The following is a 24,004-nucleotide window of genomic DNA, read 5'->3' on the forward strand; positions in this document are numbered from 1 at the left end:
TTTTTTTGCGTACACTGTACTTTTATATAATAAATATACAATTAATTTAATTTGTACTCTCTTGACATATCCTTCCAAAGAGATATAAAGGGATGAAGGGATGGAAGTTTTGAAAATTTAAAAGTGGAACTTACTAGAATTGAAACCGGTGGTGTTAAATTATCACTAATCTTACGATTTTAAATTAAACTGACCACATAGTCGTCTTACCTATTTCCGAAAATTATGATCTGTAACATTATGAGAGGCTCAGAACATTGCATGTATTTTCGGAGCAATCAGTCTCCTACATCAGAGTCGCCGTCGCCTATGGCATAAAGAATATGGAAGGCAATTCCAAGGAGGGCAGTTCCTATAAGGTCTCCAGCCGCTGTCAGGTATGGTATTGCGGAGCTGTCAGGATCCATACCCCTTGTCCACATCCAAACAACCATCAATTGCGCAATATATAACAATAGGACTACCTAGAAATAAAACACACATTTGTTCAATTTCTTTTTCAACTTCAACTAATGACATATTTGGGGATTTATAAATATAAAATATAATTGAATAATACAAATGTTTTCATAGTCAAACATTTCTATCATGTTAAATAAATAAGTCTTAATATTTACTTGTAACATTGCAGCGATTAAATATATCGTAATAAATATAGGCGTAAAGGAGGTATGCCCTGCTTGAATATAACTAATGGTATAACTAAAGATCAAATGCCCTGGTATCACCATCATCAGCAACACTCTAGCTGTTCTTGCATGTCCCCCTATAACGAAAATCTTTTGTTACACTGGCGAACGTGCGAATACCGTGTATGTGCGTTCATGGTAAACTTGCCTTTGGCGAAAAATGCATGGAATGGACTGATGCAAACATTGGGTATCGTTTTGACACCCGTCTGACAGTCTTTATGCAGAGATGTTGATATTCTACTGGCCTGAACAGCAACTAAATTCCCTCCGACGCCATTAATCACTAATTGGAAAACCGCTATGCCCTTGTAACTCGATATGGTATAATCCAAGATCAGCCCACCGAGACTGAAATCAATATTATTCCTTTGAGCTATTTGTCCCGTGAAATGATCTTGCATCAAACATACGAATCATATATTTACCTGCTGATCAACATTGCGGATATCACAGGCGTCCAGCCGGTATCCAATACTTCTTTAGTGAATGGATTCCTAGCTGCTATGTAACCCCATACGGGAGTTGCCAATACACAAAATGTTATTAATATCGGCGCTATCCATGGAGCGTTACCTGAGGAAAGTTATATTCATCCGTCAGTATCATCAAAATATCATCAAAACAAAAGATGTGTAAGCCGATTAGTATTTGTACCTATCGCGTCGTATAAAAGAGAAGAGATCCAGGACAAAAGAGCTAAAGTAGTTAAGTCGCCTAAGGAGGCCGCGATTGGAGTAGCAACGTTATCAGGATTGATGTTCATTTGCCGTGATAATAGTATGACCGCGACCATCACGAGGCCTAGCAGGAAACTGGCTACAGAGGCAGTGATCAAGGCGCTGGCACACAGCAAAAGCCCATGGTGCATATCAAAGTGAGCCTCAGGGACCCAACCGAGGATGATGGCGGCCAAAGATGCCAGCAGACCCACTACCATAGCCTGGCACTGGATTAAGGCCAAGTTACCGACGATCAACGTCCATTTCTGCTTTTTCGTATCCATTTGACCTAAATTAGCCTGAGTCGATAATCTGGAGGCTAACGTCATTTCTAGATTTCCTTTTAGACCCAATAGTGCAGGAACTAATATATACACTTCCGATACCACCTGATATACTGGCCAGTGCTAAAATTTAAGAAATGTTACAACTTCAGATAATAAGAAAAAAAATTATTAATAGAATAGCAGCAAATTCTCTCTCTCTCTCTCTCTCTCTCTCTCTCTCTCTCTCTCTCTCTCTCTCTCTCTCTCTCTCACTCTCTCTCTCTCTCTCTCTCTCTCTCTCTCTCTCTCTCGCTCTTTCATTATTCAATAAATATATTGTATATGTATACTATTGATTAAATATTTATTTATTTATTCTGAATATATATCTAAAAACCGATTCGATACCTGTACCACGTCTAACAGCAAACTAGCGGCTACCATTCCAAAGCCAGCAAGTAGGAAAGGTATAAACATCTGGATGGAGATAGACCAGACGCTTTCATCGTCTACTGTGTTTTCTGGCTCACTTTCTCTCAAGTCGTCATTCTTGTTACTTGGATCAACGCAGATAGTGCCAACTGATGATGGGATCAATCGCTGCATATCACCTCTGCCTTCACCCTCATCTTCAGAACTGATCTCTAATTCCATAGGAGTGTCGGCAATATTTGAGACGAACAATTCTTCGCTACCTAATCCCACCATTTTACTAGGTGGCGAGCTTTTCCCAGATTTTCTGTGACGGACTCTGTTATGTTTAGGGTAGTCTTGCGCCTTCGCATGGTGCATTATCGTCAACTTTCTTCTCGTGGATCACCGACGTGTACTGCTACCAACAAGAGAGATTATTTTGTTAAAGTAATCGCAAAAGAGTCTATTCGCGACAGTTACAAGCGGAAAATTTAAGTTCGATGCTCTTTCTAGTTTATTATTTTTTTAGTTTATTATTCTAGTTATCTTCGTAAATGATACATCAAGATAATTACAAGTAATTTCAATGGCATGATGACACCAAATGATGCTTCAAATTAATTGTTCATAGGAAGAATATTTTAATACATGCATGATACCTGATGCAGCTTTTTTATATTTATCATAGAAAAAAATAAATATTTGTGTAAGAGTAAAATAATATCGAAAAAGTAATTACTAGTAAATAATAATTACATTATTAATAAAATTTTCAGCAGATCATTAAGACACCCAAATTGCTTTAGAGCATTCGTATTAACGTTCGAACGTAATACTAAAAAATGTATCATTTTTTATGATATTAATAATACTATTATCTAACACTGACCATGACTTGCATGTGCACTAGAGTCACGTAAGCAACATATATTTCGTAGCGCTCGCTCTAGCCCGGGGATTTGATAGAGCTGGTTCTAATTTAGAACCAGACGTTGATTTCGCAACTCACTGATTTTTCTCTTTTTATTGTTATTAGACGACATTATATAGTCTGCTCATATGTATACGTAATTCTCGAAGACGAGTAATGCGAAGAAGCTCATGTTATTGATTTAATGGTTTGTTATAACGGTTTGGAGAAAAGCGAATATATTTAATATATATTAAACGCTTATAATTTTGCACCGCTTACCACTACCAAGTCTAATTTTCAAGTTCAATTTTAGCAAACTCGTTGATTGATAAACAACTGCAATAACAAAATTTGACATCTTAATGAAATAATCTAATATTTTATAAATATTATATAATTCACGCTTATCGACATATCTGCTGAAACAATTCTCCGACACATTTAAATTGCACATAAAAATAATGTAAAAAGTAATTAAATCGTAATATTATGAAAAAATTATGCAAAATTCAATATTTAAAATTATATGATAGAGATAAAATTTTGTGATGACGTTTTATCACGGAATATGTGACATATCTGTTATACACGTACAGCATCGTCAAGCGTGTTCGCGATACGAGACATTTACTTTTACATTCGGATGATTCCATATATAATGAAACCAAATAAATTTCGATCGCACATCGCTAATAATTAGTTTATGTAACCAAAATATAAAATATTACATATCCATTTCTACAAAATATTCTTTGGCCATAAATTTAATTACGTGCGCATATTATAAGGAAAACAAGTATAATAATCACTATTGTGAATATAAAAATAAATATAACGCATACGAATGGAATGATTATACATAAAAATGTATAATCAGCATTAATTACTGTTACTTACTATTATATATATGCACATAACAGAACATCTAGCAAGAAATATATTTCTTCAATTAATAACTAATAAATAACATCGTTTCGTATAATTTCATTACTCTTAAGTAAATATGTTTCCACAATTTCTAACGTCTCACCTACAATTCGGAGTGAGATTCCTTCAATACGTCTAAATATCCTCTCGTTCCTACGTGAAATATAGATACATATGTTCTCGCTCCGAGATATTCGCAGTGCTCGACATTATAATCTCCCCCCGCAATATTATGTTATTTAATTGCATATACGCTTTACTTCAATATCACCACTATATTGTTATGTTGTCGTGAGAATTCTCATAGAAAAATCGAGCGTTTTGTCGAAAAAGCAAATTCTTTCGCCCTCACGAGCATTTTGACAGCCCGGTACCATAACCTCGAAATGCATTACGTACCTCGAATACGCAGCAATCTTCCTTCGCGTGCTCCTCCATCGGCCGACCATAAGCGTAGCTTCTACGTGTAGTATCTCTGTTCCTTATAAATTACTCTCGTAGTATTTTGATTTCTTGACTGATACCGACTTATCACCAACCATACCACGTATTTACGCTCTCCACACTCAACTATCAACGTGTCGCGCGGTTGTTCGAGACTATCGATATTGAGATCGCTTCGAGAATCGTCTTCTCGACGCCAGCCACTTGCACGAGTGCGCGGCATTTCTTTTCGTATCATCGCGTGAAATCAAACAGCAGCGGAAATAATATATATGGAAAATATAAAATGAAGTGTCGAAATGAGTTGGGATAGCTCGGAAGACTCGGGAGACATCTATGTGTCCCGCGTTCCCATCGTTGAACTCTGTTGCGTCCGTTGAATATGCTGTACTTCATATTAGAGGTCAATTTTATGACCTCTATCATGATTTCCGATTAATCAGAGATTAATTCAGAGATCAATTGTTTCAAGTATAAACATATTTCGCGGAAAGCGTCGTATTGTATTTCTCCGTCGATATCGTATTTGGGTGTCACAAGAATGCAATAATCAAGCTGGAAGTTTTTATCAACATAAGATAAAGATTGTTGTCCGAAAACCGTTTCTCGTGTACTTTTGGCGTCATAAATGAAACTTGCATATACATGATATGTATATACGTACACATATATACGCACACATATTCGCGCGCGCACTATATTGAATATATACCTGCTGAATTATACATATATTTTACGTTGAAACTTTAGATATTTGCATTTAACCCTTTAACTGCTGAGATATTAAATGACCAGTATGACCCCCTTTGCTGTGTTATTTTTACAATTATAAAATATTTTATAATTTGCTGATGATCCAGATTTTCACAAATTCACATTTTTAAATTAAAAAGAAATACCACACGCAATACCACAAACATTGAAAGTCCAAATCGAGTAAAACTCGATCGTAGCAAGGCCGCCATTTTTTTCCACACTCGAGTTATCTCGACCGTAGCAGTTAAAGGATTGAATATCAAGATAATAAAAATGTCTCTGGAATATGTGTTTTGGTACTGATAATATTGCTTTACATTGTCTTAAAATATGCTATAACGCGAATAATAAAAATAACGAGCAAAATCGTGAAGAAATCTACTGTAGAAATTATCCGTCTGTTCACAAAGAAATACTTATAAAAAACGCTTAAAAATATATTATTTACTCGTTACTGAATTCACATTCAGATACAATATCGCTACGCGCATCGATTATTTTTACAGCACGCGCACTCTTCGCGAAGGTCGAGGTGGCGAAAGGGTTGAACGTACGTCAAATGCTGCCACGCGTGCGAGTTGTTTCGTAACAAACTTATTTCTAGCGTTAATAATAGCTTAGGGCGCACACACTCGTATCGACTTATCTTCTCGCACTCGTATTAATCGTATTATCGAATATGAAGCGCAGCATGCGAATTTTTATTAGAGCAGAGTTTTAGTTAGTCCGAGCTTTTTACCTGTTCGCTGACGTATCGATCGCTCCGAAATGTGCCGCTTGGCCCTCGAACATTAAACGTCGCTCAAATACAACTATTCGTCTTCGAATACCTATTGCCAGCATGCGGTGCTTGAAATATCGCCTTAGTCTGGGCGACTAGGCATAGTGCCCATCGACGTACTCGCACCTTTTGACAATGTCTTACAACGCCTTGAACGGTTGAGCTGTCTGGTGCTCGTCGTGCTGAGGGACAAACAACGAAACGTTAAATCGTATCTTTTGTAAAAACGTCGGAATCAAGATCATTTTGACGGCGTATAAATCATCAAAACACGTCATCGTGTACAATCGTGTGCCCTTTTTAATGTACCTTTGCATATAAAGAAATTATAGTTTCTGTGTGTCTTTATTATTTAATTGAAAATTACATCAAAGATCGTTGCTTTTGAAGAGTGAATATTTGTAGGAGGTAAGTACTCGAATTTTCAATAGTTAGCTCTACATCTATTTAGTATGTAAATTTAATTTGTTACTAACGTACGCGCGCGGAAAATAGTGACGTCAGCAATTTGAAATCGTAGATAAAGTCCGATTTAACGAAAGTTCAGTTTCAATAATAGCGTAAGGTATACGGCTGGGTACGACGTGCTAAATTGGGAGGTAACTGTTTTTTCTTTACGATGGAAATAGACTGAACTCATTAGAAGCGACGAGACTGCGGTCGGTTAATTATTAGCGTTTGAAGAATATCGTGATCCTTTTAATTTAACAATGTACGCGCTTACATGACCTCAATCCGTGTCCCAATATGCTAAAATAATAAAATCCATCCACGTAATGTTTGACGGGATGATTTGACAGGATGATTTATGTAACACGAATATATGTCGTACTAGAAATATATTAAACATTGTTTCGTCATATAATTTAGAATAATCGTTGGTAAAGAAAGTGAAATTAATTTCAGGAATCGATACATTTTAATCAATCTCATATAATTTAGCATATACAAATATTATACATATAATTTATAACAATTTACACAATCGAAACAAATTAATCCTACTCGTAACATTGGCCTGCAATTAATTATATTTACTTCGTTGTATATTCTTTCAGTTTTTCCGACGATGGGCCGCAGGAAAAAGAGCTCGAAAAAAACCTCGGACTTTTTTCACAAAGCGTGCGAGAATGAATCGCCGGGAAAATCGAATTCCGATGAAACAAAGGTCGTAGAACAGAAAGGGAAAAATCATCTTATACTCGAAAGCACGATTGACGTTTATGCACGTTTGAAACTGCCACTTGTGCAGTCGACGCATCATCGAACGTTAGGTGACAAGGAGAACGATGACGAGGATATTCTCGAGCTGGACTTTTGGCCGCGCTTCGTTTTTGCGTCAAACCTGTGTCTCGTTTGCATGGAGGGATCGCAAGTGACCTGCGAGTTTTGCAGCATGGTTTCCTACTGCAGCGACGAGCACAAGAAGCAAGACTGGCCGAAACATCGCAACCTGTGCAAAGTTTTGACCGAGGTCTGCGTCAGTGGGGGAGGCTTGTCGTTGCTACCGGAACTTACCCCGGACGAGTATCGCGTTTACCGGCTGAAGTTGATCGAGATCGTCGAATGCAGTTTAGGTAGACCCCTCGAGCTCTGGGAGAAAGAGATTATTCTTTACTCCCGTGTATGTCGTAGCTGTCGTCTCTTCTCCAAGATGCTTCGAAGCTGTTCTACGTGCGAGATCGAGTTGCACTGCGACAATCACGACGGCAGACACGAGGAATGGTGTCGAGAGTTTCAGGTTTTTCGCAGAGTGTTGCTTATGCAGTACGAAAACGGCTATGTCGACCCTGAAATACCGGATACCTTACAGAAAAATCCGCTCCGTCTCCCGGACAATTTTGATTCGTTGATGGCGCGTCTTTATGATAATTCAACTTATTATCGCAGTATGGATTGCTACACGTATTGCAGCCTCTCGCACATATCGACCATTCCGCTGACCGCTCTGTACTCCATGCAAATTTCGTGTCAGAACTGGGAAACTGTCGACACTTTTGTTATCCACGTGATAGGTGCAGAGTTTCAGTTCGAATGTATACATCTGCACGTGTGGGAGAAGTTCTTCCTGCATTTAATTCCAAACTTGAAACGTCTTAGATTGATGTTCGTCGGGCCAGAATTGAGACTGCCGACAGTTCCCTTGAATCTGCTGGCCGCTGTAAAGATCTGCACGGCCTGTAAGTCGTTCGATCGTCACGTGAATGTTTCGTTTCACCCTGGTAAATTCTATCACGATTTCTGTCGTTCAAAACAGTTCGTAAAACCGAATCTCGTGTGTCTCTTTAATCCGGGTCTTTATCGGCAAACTGGTTTCGAAGGTAGAGATACATGGCCAGAAACGATAAGAGAATTCTGCAAAACGGGTGTTCCCGTTTGTATAACATCTTACACGAAGCATGAAATTCCTCGGGAAATGACGAGGATAAAATCAATCGCCGATGCGAAGACAATTTTGGAGCCACGAAGAAATCCATATGCTTCGATTAAACCCGATAGAAATTTCGTCAGCGACGATACGGCGCCACTAATTTATAAAAATTATTATCTCGCTATTGTGAGAGGGAAATCGTAAAAAACATTTGGAAATGATGAGGCAACATGTTGAAAATGATTTTCTTGAATTTTCTTGAATCTATATCGCATTTATATTTTCCGAATGTTCGCATCCGACTGCACGTCTTCCTTGAATATTTATGAGAAGATATATTTATATATTGTACATTTTATTTTATAACATTGCTCCAGCTTTGTATGTGTTTGCCAAACCTATAAAGAAATTTCGAAAAATGTTCGTCAATACAATAATAAAAAATACTAAATTCGATGTACATAACGATAAAATCAGTTTTTGTTATTAAACCTTCTTCGATTTGGATTATCATCTAAGCGACTTATTCGCACATACATATTTATGTATTTACATAATTATTATAATATAAAACTTATGAGGAACTATATTTTAATCACATACCGTTATAATTTATACATGTAGTGACCCACGTGTAAAACTTAACTATAAGACTATCAGAAAATTTTAAGAAAGTTTAATTTGACATTATATTTATATCTTTTTGTTATGATAATATTAAATATTAAATATATATAATATTAATATTATATATATAAAATTAATTATATATTTGTAATAATAAATATATATACATATATATATTCTTTTTATACAGACGACTTCTCTGAAACATAGAGTATGTATTTGTTCGTATCTCAAAAGATAATGCGGGAAGTTACACAGATTTAAAGGCTTCTGGGATGAAATTCAAAATCAGAACGATTAAAATTAATCGCACAGTTTTTAGGATATTAAATTATTAAGCCTCACGTGGGTCAGCCTGTACAATTGCGCCATCTAAGCTAAGTTCGTTTGTCCGTCTATAATTAAAACATGTAATAATATGATGCACATACAATATATATACATAGAAAAATCTATTTTCTCTGTATAAGTAACGCACAAAAGTACATAAATCTGTTCCATTTCGCCTATACTTCGAAACAAATATACACAATTTTCTATATTGTAGTGTCTTTCGTATCTTTTTATGTGGCTTTGATTATCGCATATCACGAAATTTAATGTATGAAAAATATTGGACAAAGTCGTATTTTTCATGTTTCAACGGCAGTATTAAACAGCACTTACGTTTAATACGTTATACGATATATATATATATATATTATAAATATATCTTACTTAAATAATTATTAAATAATAATTCCTCAGATAAATTTATGGAGAGAGAGTTTTTCTTTCTAACTAATCATAAATATGTATTAGTGCAATTACATTTAACAAAATCGTAAAAATATCATTGATAATAGGAGAGCTATTGTAGTCGTGAACGATACGATGTTTTGTCTTGCCGAATTGGACCACTTGATGCTTTGTTCTGGCATATTGATGGCATAAAAATAACGATGATAAGCGTCGTCGCAATGAGATGGCCAGTCTTTGAAGCATGCCGCGTATGCTATGGCGTGAGCAATGTAGTTCTGTTCGAAAGTACCCCGGAACAAGTGCGCATAGGGCCCTACAAAATACATTATTTTGCATTATTATTGCAATAATGAAAAACATCTCCTTTTATTTTTCTCAGATATATAAGCATTTTATATGTGGAATTAATTAACAAGCTGTATAGTCGTTAATTGAAGTGATATAATATACAAATGTTGTTTCTTGGAATTAAGTTAAATGCTTTTTACGAAACTCTGGACTGGAAGTCATTATCTTATCAGCAGTTCGTTCAAAAATTTGCCCGAAAAAATTTCTTACCGATAGCATAAACTCCGACGTCTTCTCCGCCATGAGTTTCGTCTTTGAGGTAGATGCCGGCGAAGTTCCTGTAGAAGGGTTCACCGCGAGTTTCATCTTGCTCGACTTGCCTCCAAGTTTCATTGACATTATTGCTGTTGTTTCTTCGATGGTAAAAGAATCCTGGACCATTGATGTAGGCCAGTGTTTCGTAGGGCTTGGTATTCGGCTCGTCGGGCTTATTAGCGAAGCCGAGGATGTCGTTACCTCTCTTAGGGTATCCGTTCAATGAGAACGAGTGCGAATGATCAGCTGTGACGATGATCAACGTTTCCTCCACTTTCACTTGCTGAAGGGCTACTAGAACCGCTTCTTCGAGCTCCGATAATTCGCGCATTGCTAATTTCGCAAAATTAGCGTGATGAGCTAAATCGATCTTGCCGCTCTCCACCTAGAGAATAAAAGATTACATTAAATTAGCATTTTGTTGTGTAATTTTATCCATTTTGATAGTCATTTGGATATTATATATACACGTTGTATATATAGACGTGTATATAATATGTGCACAGTTTCTTTTTTGTTACAATGCGAAGGATATGACGAGAAAAAAAAGTTAATCTTTTACATAAGAAGATACATAAGAAGTACATTTACATAAGAAGAAGAGGAAATTTGTTAGAATAGTTGGCTGAGATCCAGAAAATTAATTTTACAATTTCATCGTTTCACACGCGAGCCAGTAATTTGTAATAGTTGATCTGTCGTTTATAAATATCGATCATCAAACGTTCTTCGCGATTTGACTCTTCACTCTCTTCTCTACTCATCGCAAAGGTTGCGGCGTTTTCAAATCACGCGTAAAATCATACATTCTAGTAATGTGATCTAGATTAGCATCCGGGAAGACGAAACCCTAGGAACACATGCCTAGGAACAGATTATGCGAAAATGACCGCGCAATTAGCATAAGAATCGCATCGTCAGAGCAAACTAGTTTTGTGCCTAATACTCGCTTTGCGTCACAAACTGACCTATGTTTGGCATAAAATATTCATCGCAATTGACATTGCGCGATTACTGACCATCAGAACAAATCCGTTTTTGTTTTTCTTCAACATTCTGATAGCTTGTAAGGTCATATTGGACAACGATGGCGTTTCACTGCTCTTCACGGCATGATAGGGCATGTGACTAGGTGAGAAGATGCCGAGGATGTGAGACGTTTTGCTGATGTCGACAGACATTAGGTCTTGCGTATTATTGACGAATTTCCCTTGCGGATGAGCTGCCTGCCATTCTTCCACCAAATTTCTACCGTCGTCTCGTTTGCAAGTATCAGTCTCGTTTGATTCCAAAGGCATGCCCAAGTATTGTCCACCGCCGCCCATGATGACCTTGTGAAAGATATTTTTTATTATAATTTCAGGTTGTCATATTGTTATATTAATCACTAATATAATAATAATAACTTCTCTTGATACTGATAATAATTTTTACATCAATGTTCAAACAAAAATAAAATATTTTTCATCTGTCTGTGATATCTTTAGTCAAACGGATTTTCTCACAATCTGCTGAATTTGTGAATCGCGTTAATTCCTTTGACAAATATGTAAATGCAGACGAGAAAGATCAATTACTTTGAAATGACTTCCCGGCTCATCCTCTATGAGTTGTCTCGCGATATCCTTGACACAATCTCTCTGGGATTTCGTCATTTTACTATCACACTCCCAATCCCGGCTGTTGGTATGCGCGTACAGTCCCGCGGGAGTGGCATGGGTCACTCGAGTGGTGGTAACAAATCCTGTTAATTGTAAGTTGATCATGTTATCAACTTTAATTTACTTATATCGTTTCTCCGGGTAATTCAGCATATTAGAAATATATGTCTCAGATTCATTTCATATCTCGGGATAATACTTTGCGATGGTGTTAGTTGTAACAAGAACTACACGCTTTGTCATACAAAAAGTCTTTGTCATTTCGACAAAGTAGAAATCAGTCACGGCCGACCAATCGTCCTTGACAAGGTGGAAGGTCGACTTATGTGACCTCCTAGTTTTATTGAACAGACTTTCACTGTATAACCTCAACGAGGTCCACTCAGCACCAACACTTATGTTAATGGAATAGTCAATCGCGCGTGACACGTGTTCTCTACAGAATTGACACTCTACTCGCATACCATACACTATTGTGACTGTGATATTAATATCCAAGTGTTATTCAGAGAACGTCGTCAATAAGTCAATTTTCCTAAAAAAAATTAAATCTCTTTACAGTCAAAACTTAATATATTATTAATTGTTAAAATATATACTTTCTTTCTTATAACGTCTGGATTAGAAACCTTGTTCGATTTAAATAAAGAGATACATTTTTATAAGATAAATTTTTTATCGTTATTTACTTTTTATCGTATGATTTCTTCTCATTACTAATTCATTAAAAAATATTCAATTTTGCTTGAGTCTATATCATCATGTGATATCGTGCATAGATTTAAATTTAATTGCGTAAGATATTGTATACTGAAATTGAGAATTATGATCGATAAATTTGTTATTTTACCGGAAATACAGGTGTTCCTGGAAGATTTTGATATATTGCTGAAATAATGTCTTATCCACAAGAAGCTTTGTTCATTTGGTGGCTTGATAAACTGATAACATCGACGATTAAACATTTTAATCTGCTTTCTTCAAGTCAATATTTCTGAATTCTCAAAATATTATATATCAAAATATAATATAAGATATATAAATTTCAAACATAAATCCATGTCAAGGTTCTACTAATAGTTGTAGATTATCTATAAAGTTCTCTATTCGTCGATCGGATGATAGTTTCGAACTATTAACGGTGGTTAATGACAGATTTATTATCATGATTGAGTTTGCGATTAGCTCGCGAGTTTTCTTCCGGTATTGAAGTTGCAGATAAAATATTAAACTATAAAGACTTTCTCTTTTTTGCCCATAAAATTATGTATGTCTCATAATTCTATAAATAGTTTTAAACTAACCGCACCAGGTTTTCTCGTTGTCCCCGTTATGCTGCACAGCTTGGAATTTTCCAATATCATATATATAATTCTTTTGCAAGCGTGTCATCATATTTTAAGTTCGATTAAAGAGATGCATATAAGACAAAATTGCAGAGAAAAACTTTTGCAAAATGATTGAAATGATGATGAAACAGAATATAATTTCTTCGGATACTTTATTTAAAAAGAAAAGGAAGACTTTATAATTACCAGAAGAATTCTTACCTGTGTCCTTGCCAGATTGTTGCGCCCAGTCGGCTATTGTGGTTAATTTGCTAGCTTCATTGATCTTTTTGTCGCACTTCTTCTTCTGGGCTCTTGCATCTAGTCCAATAACGTTGTATCGGCACTTCACGCCGGAGAATATAGCGGTGGCCGTTCCCGCGGAATCGGGTACTTGCATATCCACGTTATAAGTCTGCAAGCGTGTAATGATCACGATATTATGATTCAAATTATACTTGTTTTTAATATACAATATGTGACTTTTTGGGGAACCGACAAAAATTGATTTGAGGGAACGTTCTTGAGCGCATCACGTTGATATCACGTTGATTATCGGTTAATCAAGCACTTGATCACTCTCTGAATCTCGGCATCGTCAAATATATCCTTACGTATCGTTATGTAAATAGTAAAATAATACCGTGAATCATCGTGTCGTTAACGCGTTGTTGTCATGTAATGAATTAACAACGAATAACGAACCTTCGCACTCAACAAACGATTGCCAGACTAACGCAGATTAATTGCAATACGAGCATCGCGTTTGTCGTATTTTCTCATCTTGTGAATACACGCGACGTTCTTATCAAAGCGCAGAATTAAATGGCTCAACGTGACATGATTTCCCAATATCACCCTTCGCGATCTGCCGCTGTCGCGAGTTAAAGACGCGACCGACGGTGCGATTTAAATACCTTGGCGAGCCCGGTGTTGGGGAACTTCTCGAACGCGAGTTGATATTCTTCGCCGGCCTGTCCCTTGAGCTGACCTTTATAAATTCGGCCGGACGTGATGCTGGACAGACCCATGCCGTCCCCGATGAAGATGATTACATTCTTAGCACGGTTCTCGTTGTTCCGGTGGTTCAGGATCTTGTGCAAGGTCTCTTGGCCAGACTTCAGCCAGAAGGACATATCTGACGAAAGATTAGAGTTTCGCTTCGTCGCTAAAGAATTTTTACATCTATCGTGATGCGTAAAATAAGATTTTGCAAATAACGTCAAGAGAGGTTCGGAAGACACAGCTTAAAGATTTGTCAAGAACACGTATCAACTGAATTGTAGGTCTTTTAGTGACGGTCTTTAGCGAATAGTGTTGACAAATAGGTTCCCCTTGGAGTGGTTTCCTGCTCTTTTCTAGATTATAATCTAACTTGCAATATAAATAACGGAGGAAAATGTAAGAAAATACAAATGCATGCAATATGCACTTTTGGGTAGTACAAGATTATTAGGAAAAAGGACCAACAGTGTTGATAAAAGTTACATCATTAGTACACTGCTCAAAAGAATTGTGGCATAGATAATTTATTGCCGAAAATTGACCAACTTTAACTGGCGATAGTTACACAGTAATTATTAACTGTGGAAGTAATGAATCACAAGGACCTTATCCTTATCTCTTTTGTCACGAACACACATACACACACACATACACATGCGTGCACACTTGGCCCGAAGACCAGAAACAATGATATTTTTGAAGAGCTGTAACTTTGCGAAAAAAATTGTAGCGACTCCATTTTTTCTACAAATTGAAGGGGAAGATTTGAACTTTATGACGATGCAAACGGCGTCCCCGAAAAAAAAATTGTCCACGTCCGTACATTCCGTCAAACTTTGCAATTTTCAATATACCAAACATGCCCTCAGATGTCAGGGGTTACAGGGGTAAGGGTGCATCGCATGCAAAAAATGGAGATATATTCTTAAAGTAGAGACTTCAAGCTTCATTTTGAAAAAAATATCATTAGTCTACAATAATTTTTCGCGAAGTAATCGCCAGTCAAAGTTGGCTAATTTTCGGCAATAAATTATCTATGCCATAATTCTTTTGAGCAGTATATTTTCAAAACTTCTTCCTATTAATGTAGAATGTAATGTGCCCGTTATCCAGCAAATAATATCGACGCGGAAAAATTGTGAGACATTGCAAGTGCCGATGAAGATAGACAGAAACGTTAATCATGTATAAGAAACTTTATACGTATTGTTTTATCGGTATTCTATGATAAGGTATTTCAACAATAGAGAATTTTAACAACAAGAACGACCTATTTTCTATATCTTTCCAGAGGGTTTATCCACGTGCAATGTAGGTTGCATGTACATTTCTTTTTTTATATATTTGTAACTTGTATCATGTTTGCCCGCTAATACGGAGAATATAGAGAACTTGAGAGATTTTAAGTTCATATTGAGTCACATTGAGTGAATATGAAGATGCTAATCGAAATAACAATTATTTCGGGAATTGTCAATTATAATAGACCTTCATAATCCGTGGATTCTTGAGGCAACGCTTCGGAGTCCCGTGGAACCGCCAGGACGCAGAACAACAGAATACAGCGCTTCATATTGCGAATATCTTTTTCCTGTAACATGTCGGGAAAATAATCCATCATTATTCGAAGAGAATTATTTGCTCGAGTTCGCTCGATTGTACATCGAATAATATTTATCGACCGTTATCAGAATTCTACGAGAAATTTTCGTTAACGTAAAATATATTCCGAAAAAGCATCGGTTTGACGAATGAATATTTTGTTTCTTCAATGGTACACCTGTTTCAGCACAACGTTTCACACCCTTTTTTTAGCCCTTTCTTTATCTTTATCTATCCAATGGTAGTCTTTACGATGAACGTAAAATAAATAATTGAATGGAACATGCGTCTGTTCCATCACGCTCTATTTTTTATTTAATTTTTTTTATTTTGGATTTAATTCACGTGTCGAATGATCCGAAAGTAAACTCTCGCTGAAAATACCACCGTGTTCAAGCATCTCTGCTATATTTTGTTTTGTACAAATTGTATCAACAGACAGAACAATTATCTCGAAGCAGTTACTAGCATAAATATTCACAAACTATTCATGACCACGCATGTAATTATTTCTTGGAAAACATGTTTCCAGGAAAATATTGCCAGCTGATATTTTGTCGCGCTTCTGAAACTGAAATCTTTCACGCACGGCGCAATGTCTTTACATAGATTAAGTGACCGGAAAGAAAAAAGCATCTTCTGTATCGCTTTACGTCATTTCATTCGTCACGTAATTCGACTTGCAATTATCTTGTCCAATAGTCTCATTTCTTACAATATCCATAATAATGTGTATTTCCTAATATCGCATTTAATATAATCGCGATTCTTTTCGATTGGCTGTTCCTAATTTCATGTTGAATTAGTTTTGCGTTGAATTTGTTCTAACTAACCATCGTATGCGACAAAGGGGAACTGCAAGAAGAAAGGGGTCACTCATCAAGCTAATAAACTCCAACTTCGAATGTATTTTATATTTCCACGATTTCTTCTACAGTTCGTCTATAGTTTCTATCCAGGGTTTTTATTTCTATGCCGTCTTCAGTTTCACAGTTTCTTATTTCAAAAAATTTCTCCTTGCTTGATAGACATGTCTACGCGTAAAAAGTTTCCACCTTTACGTAAGCCGCAGTAAATATTATTTCTTCGTGAATAACAACTATTATGCAACTCGATGGTTCTTTTTACAAAGTGTCGTCGTTGTCGCAGGTGTCTCGGCTTAAAAATGTTTGCTACGATAATACGTAATGGGATGTAATTATATGTGTGACGACGACTCGTTTTGCGCAATCTTTATATTCTTGTATTGTACGTTATATCGAAGAATTCGAGAAATAATGTATTTACTAACGAGATGTTTACCGAGCCTCCTGCGTGTTACAGTAATAAATAGTAATATTAATAATAACATTAAATTATAAAACAATAATTTTCGTGACAACTTTTAATGATCATCTCACTGTTTTTTCCACCCTATAGGAAAGGAAGTGCGTTCCTTCTTCCTCTTTCCTTTTTAAATATAAAATATTGTAAAAATTTATACGCGTTTCTTATTGAAATAATAATAGGCTAACCAAGCTATATTTAATATAAGTATGACATTTTTACGGTTAATTACAACGATTATCTGCTATATACATTTTTCCGATTGATCTCGTAAAATCTCCTCCGATTTGTTCTACAATAGATAGTTCTACAATCGATCATAATTGTAATTTAATTGAAACGTCTCGTTCACGCCGTTCGACATAGCATACACAGCTTATGATATTAGCGTGCAGATACGAATAGGGTCGTATGTCGACCCAGTTCCTGGTTGACCGCCTCCTTAGCACCGCCGAAGTGTCCGTCGAACTCTCTTCGCACATGTTCACGCATGCACCCCGAAGAGCGATATCGGCTTTAATTCCGCGCGCGATAAATAAGCGAAAAACAACCTGTGGCACACCTACCTGAGCAAGAGTGTCGAGAAAGCGGTGTCCGTATTGGCAAGAATGTTGGTAATGTTTGACAGTGTCAACTCGACGATGCCTAGCGACACGTCAATTCAACGTCGTCTGAGTGACTTGAAACGTGACATCCTCGGGAACGAAGCGCACGGCACTGCGAGTAGCGTCCTTTAAATCGAGTCGTGTGTAATCACCTCGTCGCTTTCTGCTCGAACGGCTGCCGATAGGAACTTGTGAAAAAAGCCACGGCCGTGATTCTTCCCGAATCGCGGCGCGGCCGGAAAGCGCGAGTTTAAGCCGAAGCGGAGATACCCGCGAACGAGCCAGCTTTGTCACTTTATATAGCGTTTCAAAGGCCGTGGCAGATTGTGCACGAGGTGGCGAAGCGTGCAAGGGACACTGGGTACGCGGGTTCTACGTGCGGAAAGGGGAAGGGGATCCCCTCGTGTACTGCTAATCCGACCGTAATTGACCGGCTCGGTGCCATTTTGTCTTATGTCCGCGATACAGATTAATTCGTGTATCCGACGCGGGAGCACCTTGCCGCGAATTCTTCCTCTATCTCGCAACGACGCGAATAAGAATCGCGTTGCGGTCTTTTCCTTTGTTTTTTCTTCAACGAATTGGAATATCGGCTATCGGACTTGGAGGAATTTTTATTTCGCCGGTAGGCGCTTTCACGAGCGTAATAATTATGCCAGCTGATTGCGTCTTTGAAATTTTATTCGCAAATGATACATTTCCCGTTTCAGCTCGTTTGAGCTAAGAAAAGTTATTGGTTGGCCGATTCCTTTTTATTAAAAATCAATTCCAAGTTGGATTAAGGATTGTCCCTTTCAAATTGTCGTTAAAATCAGGGTCGATAGCTTTGTGAAACTAAGAAAAATTTTTCTAGATAAAATAATAGGATCAATAAAATAAAAGGATTTTAAGGATATACTTTGTAATGAGATCTTTCGATCTTATAACGACGTTATAATAACGGTTTCATAAAGTTACTTTAGAATGATGTTATTGGTCTTTGGAATATATTTTATAATGACGCCTTTCCTCGAAAAATTTCATCGATTCTTTTTGTAATCTAAGAATTTTGTTTTCACCAAAAAAAGAATACTTTACGCCAAATCCAATGATGCATAATAATATTATTTTCCAAGATACGAACTTTTCGCAAAAATATATAGAAACGCTTCCATTTATGCGCTATCATTAGCTGTGTAATAGCTCGTACGATAAGATGATGCAATTTGCATATATCACAGTAAGAAATAACAAGTACACATATACCAACTTTGTAACTGCACAACATTTCAATATATAACAAAAACAATATAATAATAATGCTAATTATTACATCCACAATAGACATATTCCCCTTAATTTTTTCGTACATTTACAAGGTATTTAGCGTAACGGACCGCACAATTTTTCAGACACACACACACTTCCCCAATTTTCTGAATCTAAAATACAACATATTTCAAGCTCATCAAAATTAGCTCATCAAATTCCTTGTTAATATACAGTATTACGATATTATATTCAGACTGCGTTTCGTTATGCCAACATATGACACTTTAGCCAGTCAAATTAAGCTTGAAAATGTTCAAACATTCCAAGCAATTGCACAGTTCTGTTGTGAAAATAAGTTACCTTACGTCGCAACTTCAGTCAGTTTTTTATCATTAAAAAGAAAAGAAACACGTGTCCGCTTCATTATCTCTAATCTTTTAATTTTATCGAACGATGGAAATGCAATGCGACCAAAAAGCAACTTTATAATTTCAATTGTTCAGATGCACAAATTAACAATATATCTAATCATTAGTTGATAAGAAGGTAAATATTCGTTTGATAGTGTGTTTCTTAATCAAGATGAATATTTCAACATTAATCTAAAAATTATCTAATGTCTGTCCTCACACGGAGGCTTTAGAGAATTTTTTTCAAGGCAATATGTTACCTCACAAGCAACGTTCAATCGTTAGAAATAATAATACGTCTTGTGGCATGCGTAATATTATTGTCGTAATACGTATTAATACCTGGATAGCGATTCGGATCTGCTGACTAATGGCGCCTATTATAGTATCTATTGTTGATCGGATTTATAACGTTTACTCACGCGTATTCTCATTTTTAGATTTCCTCATATCAAGATTTTCTCGCAATATGCAATTATTTATGGTAAAATGTTTCTTTATATGGACTGAGTTTGTTGCGACTTTGCATAGAGATTACTATTGCGACTTTTTTAATTTATCGTCCCACAATTGAATACGCATTCGCTACAAATGCACGTGATGAACGCAAGCTTACGTCACGGTGAATGATAAGAGAAAAAGAAAAAAATAAGAATATGTGAAAAGATAAGAGAAACCTTAACATTGACGTGCAAATCTGCATGTGATCTGTCTTGTGAGTTAATTATAAAATAAAATTAACCCAAGCCGCGAGTGCATTCTTTGTTTCTCTCTCGTGCGTTTGAATTATTATTGTTAAGATTCTTAAATCAAAGATTGCATTATCATATTTATCGACGAGTGAGATCTTTTCCCGATTGACGCATTTAGATATAGTCAGGAGCTACTAGTATCTACTATTTTAAGCGCATGTTTTTTTCCCCAGAACATGTAAGACGACACCTATGTGCGCATTATAGAGAGAACATCGCCGACCAGCAAATTCTATCTTCAGCGATTCCTAGAACCTTTTCATTAGAATGCAAAGAGAAAAAAGTAACAAACACAAATAGGGAATAAATAGAATTTTTTAGATCGATATATTTACGATATATGTTTCAGGAGGCATTGACGTCGTCGATGGTGCACTGAGAGATCAACGCACATTTTATTTCTTACGATTGTGTAACGATCGACGGAGAGTAGACGATAACAACCTAGCGGTAGAACTCCGTATAAATAGTAATTCACGAGATTAGGACGGCATTCGGATACTATCAGATATTGTATTTGAGACACTTGAAAAAAATAATGTCGGCCAATTGCAAACTCGTAACCATCTGCAGTCCCGAGAAGTAAATTAAGCGGACTCGTGATTGGCGATAGATATCGGCAGACAGACGAGTGTCTCACCTGTGTGATTCACGTGCATGATTTGATTCCGGCTCGTGAACAGAGCACGTGATAACGCGGTGAAGCACGTTTCTACGATAATGCCGTCGTGATCGGCTGCTGACGATTAGAGTTGCGGGTATCTCGCTATGCAAAACGAAAGCGGGGATAGCGGAAGATTTCTTCTCATTACTGCTGTAAATCATCAGTAAAAGCGCAGTATTGCATCAGATAATTTGTCCGCCATTCAAATATTGTTTCTGCTCGCTAAACGTTGCCGCTCGAAGTACATACATACGTATGTATAAAAAGTTGCGAAACTATCAAAGTATAGGTATACATTTGATTGGCTGACGTATAACACGCGGAGCAAAGATTTGAATCCAGAAATTATTTTGTACGCGATGTTATCGCGTTATTATCGCGAATCTTATCGCAACGTACGGTAATCGTAAAGGGATCAACACAGATACAATGTGGAACAATGGCTATCTCTAGGCATCTAAAGTTTAGGACTCATTAAAACATCGTATTTGACGACATTCAAAGAACCGTCGGTTAATCGAAAATCATATTGTGCTGCGAAATACAACATTTAAAATAAGCTTATTTAACATAAGCTTGAAACAATTATTTCAAGTATGTAAAATAACGATAGATATGAATATTGATAAGAGAGAACAAATTACTCGAATTACGTAATATATACAATAATATACAAGTAATATATCCAGCAATAAAATAATGATTAATAGAATGATAAAACATGTTATCGATCAAGTACAGAAATCTAATAAACTCGCTACTCTTCTGTTTAGGCCCGGTTCCACAACTTACTGTAAACGAAGTTTAACTCGTTAACTTTAACTTTAACTCGCTAACCCTTTAGTTTAGACGAAAAATTGCGTTCCACAATTGCCTTAAACCATGATTAACGTTGATTTCTCACAGTTAAAGTTAAACCCAAAACTTTGGGCGTTTAATGAATTTAAACGAAGTTTAACACTGCAGCACCATTAATTTCAGAAAACAATTTATGACTATCCCGGAGCTCAGTTGACAAATATTTTGAACGTTTGAACACCAAAGAGATATGGCTTTAGAATACATATTATCTTCATCTAAAGATGAAGATTTTGAAAACTTAATTTATCGACGGACAAGAAATATAAGAATAAGACGACCACCATACTTGGAAGAATTTGATAATGTCGATTTTCATGCACGATTTAGATTATCAAAAGAATCTGTTATTGCAGTTCTAGCAGAAATCGAGCATGAAATTTCTCATAAAACAGAATAGTAAGTATATAAATTTAATTTAAAATATTGGGTTTTTTGCTTCGACAGATTATATTCTAAAACAGAGTAGCAACTATATATATCAAATCAATTATTATATGATAAATGCAATCAAATCAATAATATAAACTAATTGATTATTATTAACACTGGACTTCCACCTTTTAATAAATTAATACTTTATATACAAATACAGCAAATGTTAATGTTGGTTAGTGTTTACTTGATAACAGAATATTGCTCTCTACTAGATGTCATAGCATCCAGCTTATTTCATTTTTCCCTCTTTTCACTATGAGCAACAACCAATCATACTCTACGTTTGAAAAGAAAGAGAAGTCTGACAGTTTCTTCATACAGACTATAGGTTTAAATAAACTACAGTTTGTGACAAAACATGATGTGGAACGCGATATAAGTTTAACCATGCCGTTAAATGTAACGTCAGTTCAGATAATCACGGTTTAAACTTGATTTTGTGGAACTGGGCCTTAGTGATTCGAATTTTAACTGTAGTCTGTAAGCCGATAGTGATTAGAATATTGGCTAAAATCTGTAAGCCGGTATGTAATGGTTCGAGTCTCAGATGAAAACTATAAAGCCGGTATTTAGCGGTTTGAGTCTGAAAAACTTAAAAACTGTTAAAAACCGGTGCAGTTAAGGAATCCTGGAGTCGTCTGTTTTACCGACACATTGATTCAATCTTTTCAAACACTATTCTTTTTATTAGCGGGACAGATTGGAAAATCCTTTTGTACAACGAAAGTATTTATAATAACGATAATAAGTAACTTATAATAACGAAGACCGAAAGACAAAGTTTTATGTAAAATTCAATGAAAAATTACAAAATTACAGTTTCGTTATCATGTTTTGTGTCAGCTCGTAACTTTACTTATTAATTATAAAAGTTCTGCAGTTTATCCATGCAAAAGCTTTTACTTCCGGACTAGCCATAATATGAAAGAATAATACTGAAGTAACAGAAATGAGCTTAGAAGTCAGTGTAAAAAGAATAGTGTTTGAGAAAAATGTAATGCATACGGAATTGTGTTTGTTACATTTTTGGATAAAACAGAACAGTAGATTAGTTCCGCATAATCATGATCGATGGTAGTACAGGCAGACACAATCGTACTATCCTTGTCTGTTTCATGCGTGGAGTAATGTTATGACAAGGAAACTATAATTGTTAAATTTTTCATTGAATTTTATATGAAACTTTGTTTTCCGGTCTTCGTTATTATAAGTTACTTTCATTGTGCAAAAGGATTTTTCAATCTGTACAGCTAATAAAAAGATTAATGTTTGAAACTCTCTCGTATCTTTGTTCCCTCGATCGCACGCTTATTAGGTTGCATTCACAATCTAGTCGGAAGACGTTGTTATATTCCACACGTATGTCGTACACATCAATCACAACCTCACATGTAATGTCTTAAATTAATTTAGCTATATATATACATATAAATATATATATAATTTAATTTATAATTTATATGTATGTGTATATATATATATATATACAGGGTGTTATAAAAGTCTCGGAAGAGCAGAATAACTCGAAAAATATGAGTCCTAGAAAAAATGCGAAGTACTTTTTTTTATGATTTTTTCCAGGCTATCTGACAGTGACCTTGGATTTGACCTCGACAATGAGCTTGAAGGTCATTTCAAGGTCAGATCAATTTTTTTAAATAGGACCCCATACTTTTGACCCCAGAAATGAAAAGAGCGGAAAATTTTACGTTCGGATATGACCTTGAACACTGCCAAATTTGACCTTTGAAGGTCACATAAAGGTCTAAGCTTGTTTTAGGGTGAAAACGCGAATATCTTCGAAAATGCACCTGCTAGGGAGCAATGTTACGCATAAGAATAAGAATGTA

The 24,004-nt window shown here is 36.1% G+C and overlaps 3 protein-coding genes across 11 annotated transcripts; 1 reads left to right on the forward strand and 2 right to left on the reverse strand.

Moving 5' to 3' along the window:
• Positions 1 to 25: 25 nt before the first annotated feature.
• LOC105185173 (solute carrier family 41 member 1) lies at positions 26 to 5,928 on the reverse strand. 7 transcript variants are annotated; one of them, XM_011144480.3, is made up of 7 exons: positions 5,871 to 5,928; positions 2,086 to 2,506; positions 1,347 to 1,818; positions 1,118 to 1,265; positions 838 to 1,040; positions 618 to 766; positions 279 to 464 (listed from the first exon to the last, which is right to left on the reverse strand). In XM_011144480.3, the coding sequence occupies exons 2-7, from the start codon at positions 2,467 to 2,469 to the stop codon at positions 279 to 281; spliced, it is 1,542 nt and encodes a 513-aa protein (XP_011142782.1). In that variant the 5' UTR covers positions 2,470 to 2,506; positions 5,871 to 5,928. The 7 variants fall into 7 exon arrangements, with proteins under 7 accessions (XP_025160759.1, XP_011142782.1, XP_011142781.1 ...); XM_011144479.3 differs by having other exon boundaries at positions 2,086 to 2,509; positions 5,871 to 5,914; XM_011144477.3 differs by lacking the exon at positions 5,871 to 5,928 and adding an exon at positions 4,331 to 4,668 and having other exon boundaries at positions 2,086 to 2,509.
• Positions 5,929 to 6,051: 123 nt separating this feature from the next.
• Positions 6,052 to 9,004, forward strand: LOC105185171 (uncharacterized). Its single transcript, XM_011144472.3, has 2 exons — positions 6,052 to 6,320; positions 6,971 to 9,004. The coding sequence occupies exon 2, from the start codon at positions 6,982 to 6,984 to the stop codon at positions 8,485 to 8,487; it is 1,506 nt and encodes a 501-aa protein (XP_011142774.1). The 5' UTR covers positions 6,052 to 6,320; positions 6,971 to 6,981; the 3' UTR covers positions 8,488 to 9,004.
• Positions 9,005 to 9,105: 101 nt separating this feature from the next.
• Positions 9,106 to 20,606, reverse strand: LOC105185169 (alkaline phosphatase 4). Of its 3 annotated transcripts, XM_011144471.3 has the most exons (9): positions 20,530 to 20,606; positions 17,743 to 17,907; positions 15,737 to 15,839; positions 14,161 to 14,381; positions 13,466 to 13,658; positions 11,832 to 11,998; positions 11,274 to 11,585; positions 10,210 to 10,639; positions 9,106 to 9,964 (listed from the first exon to the last, which is right to left on the reverse strand). In XM_011144471.3, the coding sequence occupies exons 3-9, from the start codon at positions 15,819 to 15,821 to the stop codon at positions 9,723 to 9,725; spliced, it is 1,650 nt and encodes a 549-aa protein (XP_011142773.1). In that variant the 5' UTR covers positions 15,822 to 15,839; positions 17,743 to 17,907; positions 20,530 to 20,606; the 3' UTR covers positions 9,106 to 9,722. The 3 variants fall into 3 exon arrangements, with proteins under 3 accessions (XP_011142773.1, XP_025160751.1, XP_011142772.1); XM_025304966.1 differs by lacking the exon at positions 20,530 to 20,606 and having other exon boundaries at positions 15,737 to 15,842; positions 17,748 to 18,138; XM_011144470.3 differs by lacking the exon at positions 20,530 to 20,606 and having other exon boundaries at positions 17,743 to 18,137.
• Between the last annotated feature and the right edge of the window lie 3,398 nt (positions 20,607 to 24,004).

Source organism: Harpegnathos saltator, unplaced genomic scaffold (genome assembly GCF_003227715.2).
Source record: "Harpegnathos saltator strain DR-91 unplaced genomic scaffold, Hsal_v8.6 scaffold659, whole genome shotgun sequence".
In the NCBI taxonomy this organism is placed as follows: Eukaryota; Metazoa; Arthropoda; class Insecta; order Hymenoptera; family Formicidae; genus Harpegnathos; species Harpegnathos saltator.

Bases quoted from the DNA above. Each gene is read 5' to 3' on its own strand.
- LOC105185173 (XM_025304974.1), bottom strand. From the start codon at position 2,469: ATGCACCATGCGAAGGCGCAAGACTACCCTAAACATAACAGAGTCCGT. The intron at 1,819-2,085 runs GTATCGAATCGG...CTTAAATTTTAG, and splicing joins TGCTGTTAGACGTGGTACAG to CACTGGCCAGTATATCAGGT. The intron at 767-837 runs GCAAGTTTACCA...TTTTCGTTATAG, and splicing joins CCATGCATTTTTCGCCAAAG to GGGGACATGCAAGAACAGCT.
- LOC105185171 (XM_011144472.3), top strand. From the start codon at position 6,982: ATGGGCCGCAGGAAAAAGAGCTCGAAAAAAACCTCGGACTTTTTTCAC.
- LOC105185169 (XM_011144471.3), bottom strand. From the start codon at position 15,821: ATGAAGCGCTGTATTCTGTTGTTCTGCGTCCTGGCGGTTCCACGGGAC. The intron at 14,382-15,736 runs GTCTATTATAAT...ATCTTTCGTCAG, and splicing joins AGAATCCACGGATTATGAAG to ATATGTCCTTCTGGCTGAAG. The intron at 11,586-11,831 runs GTAATTGATCTT...ATCTTTCACAAG, and splicing joins AGCCGGGAAGTCATTTCAAA to GTCATCATGGGCGGCGGTGG.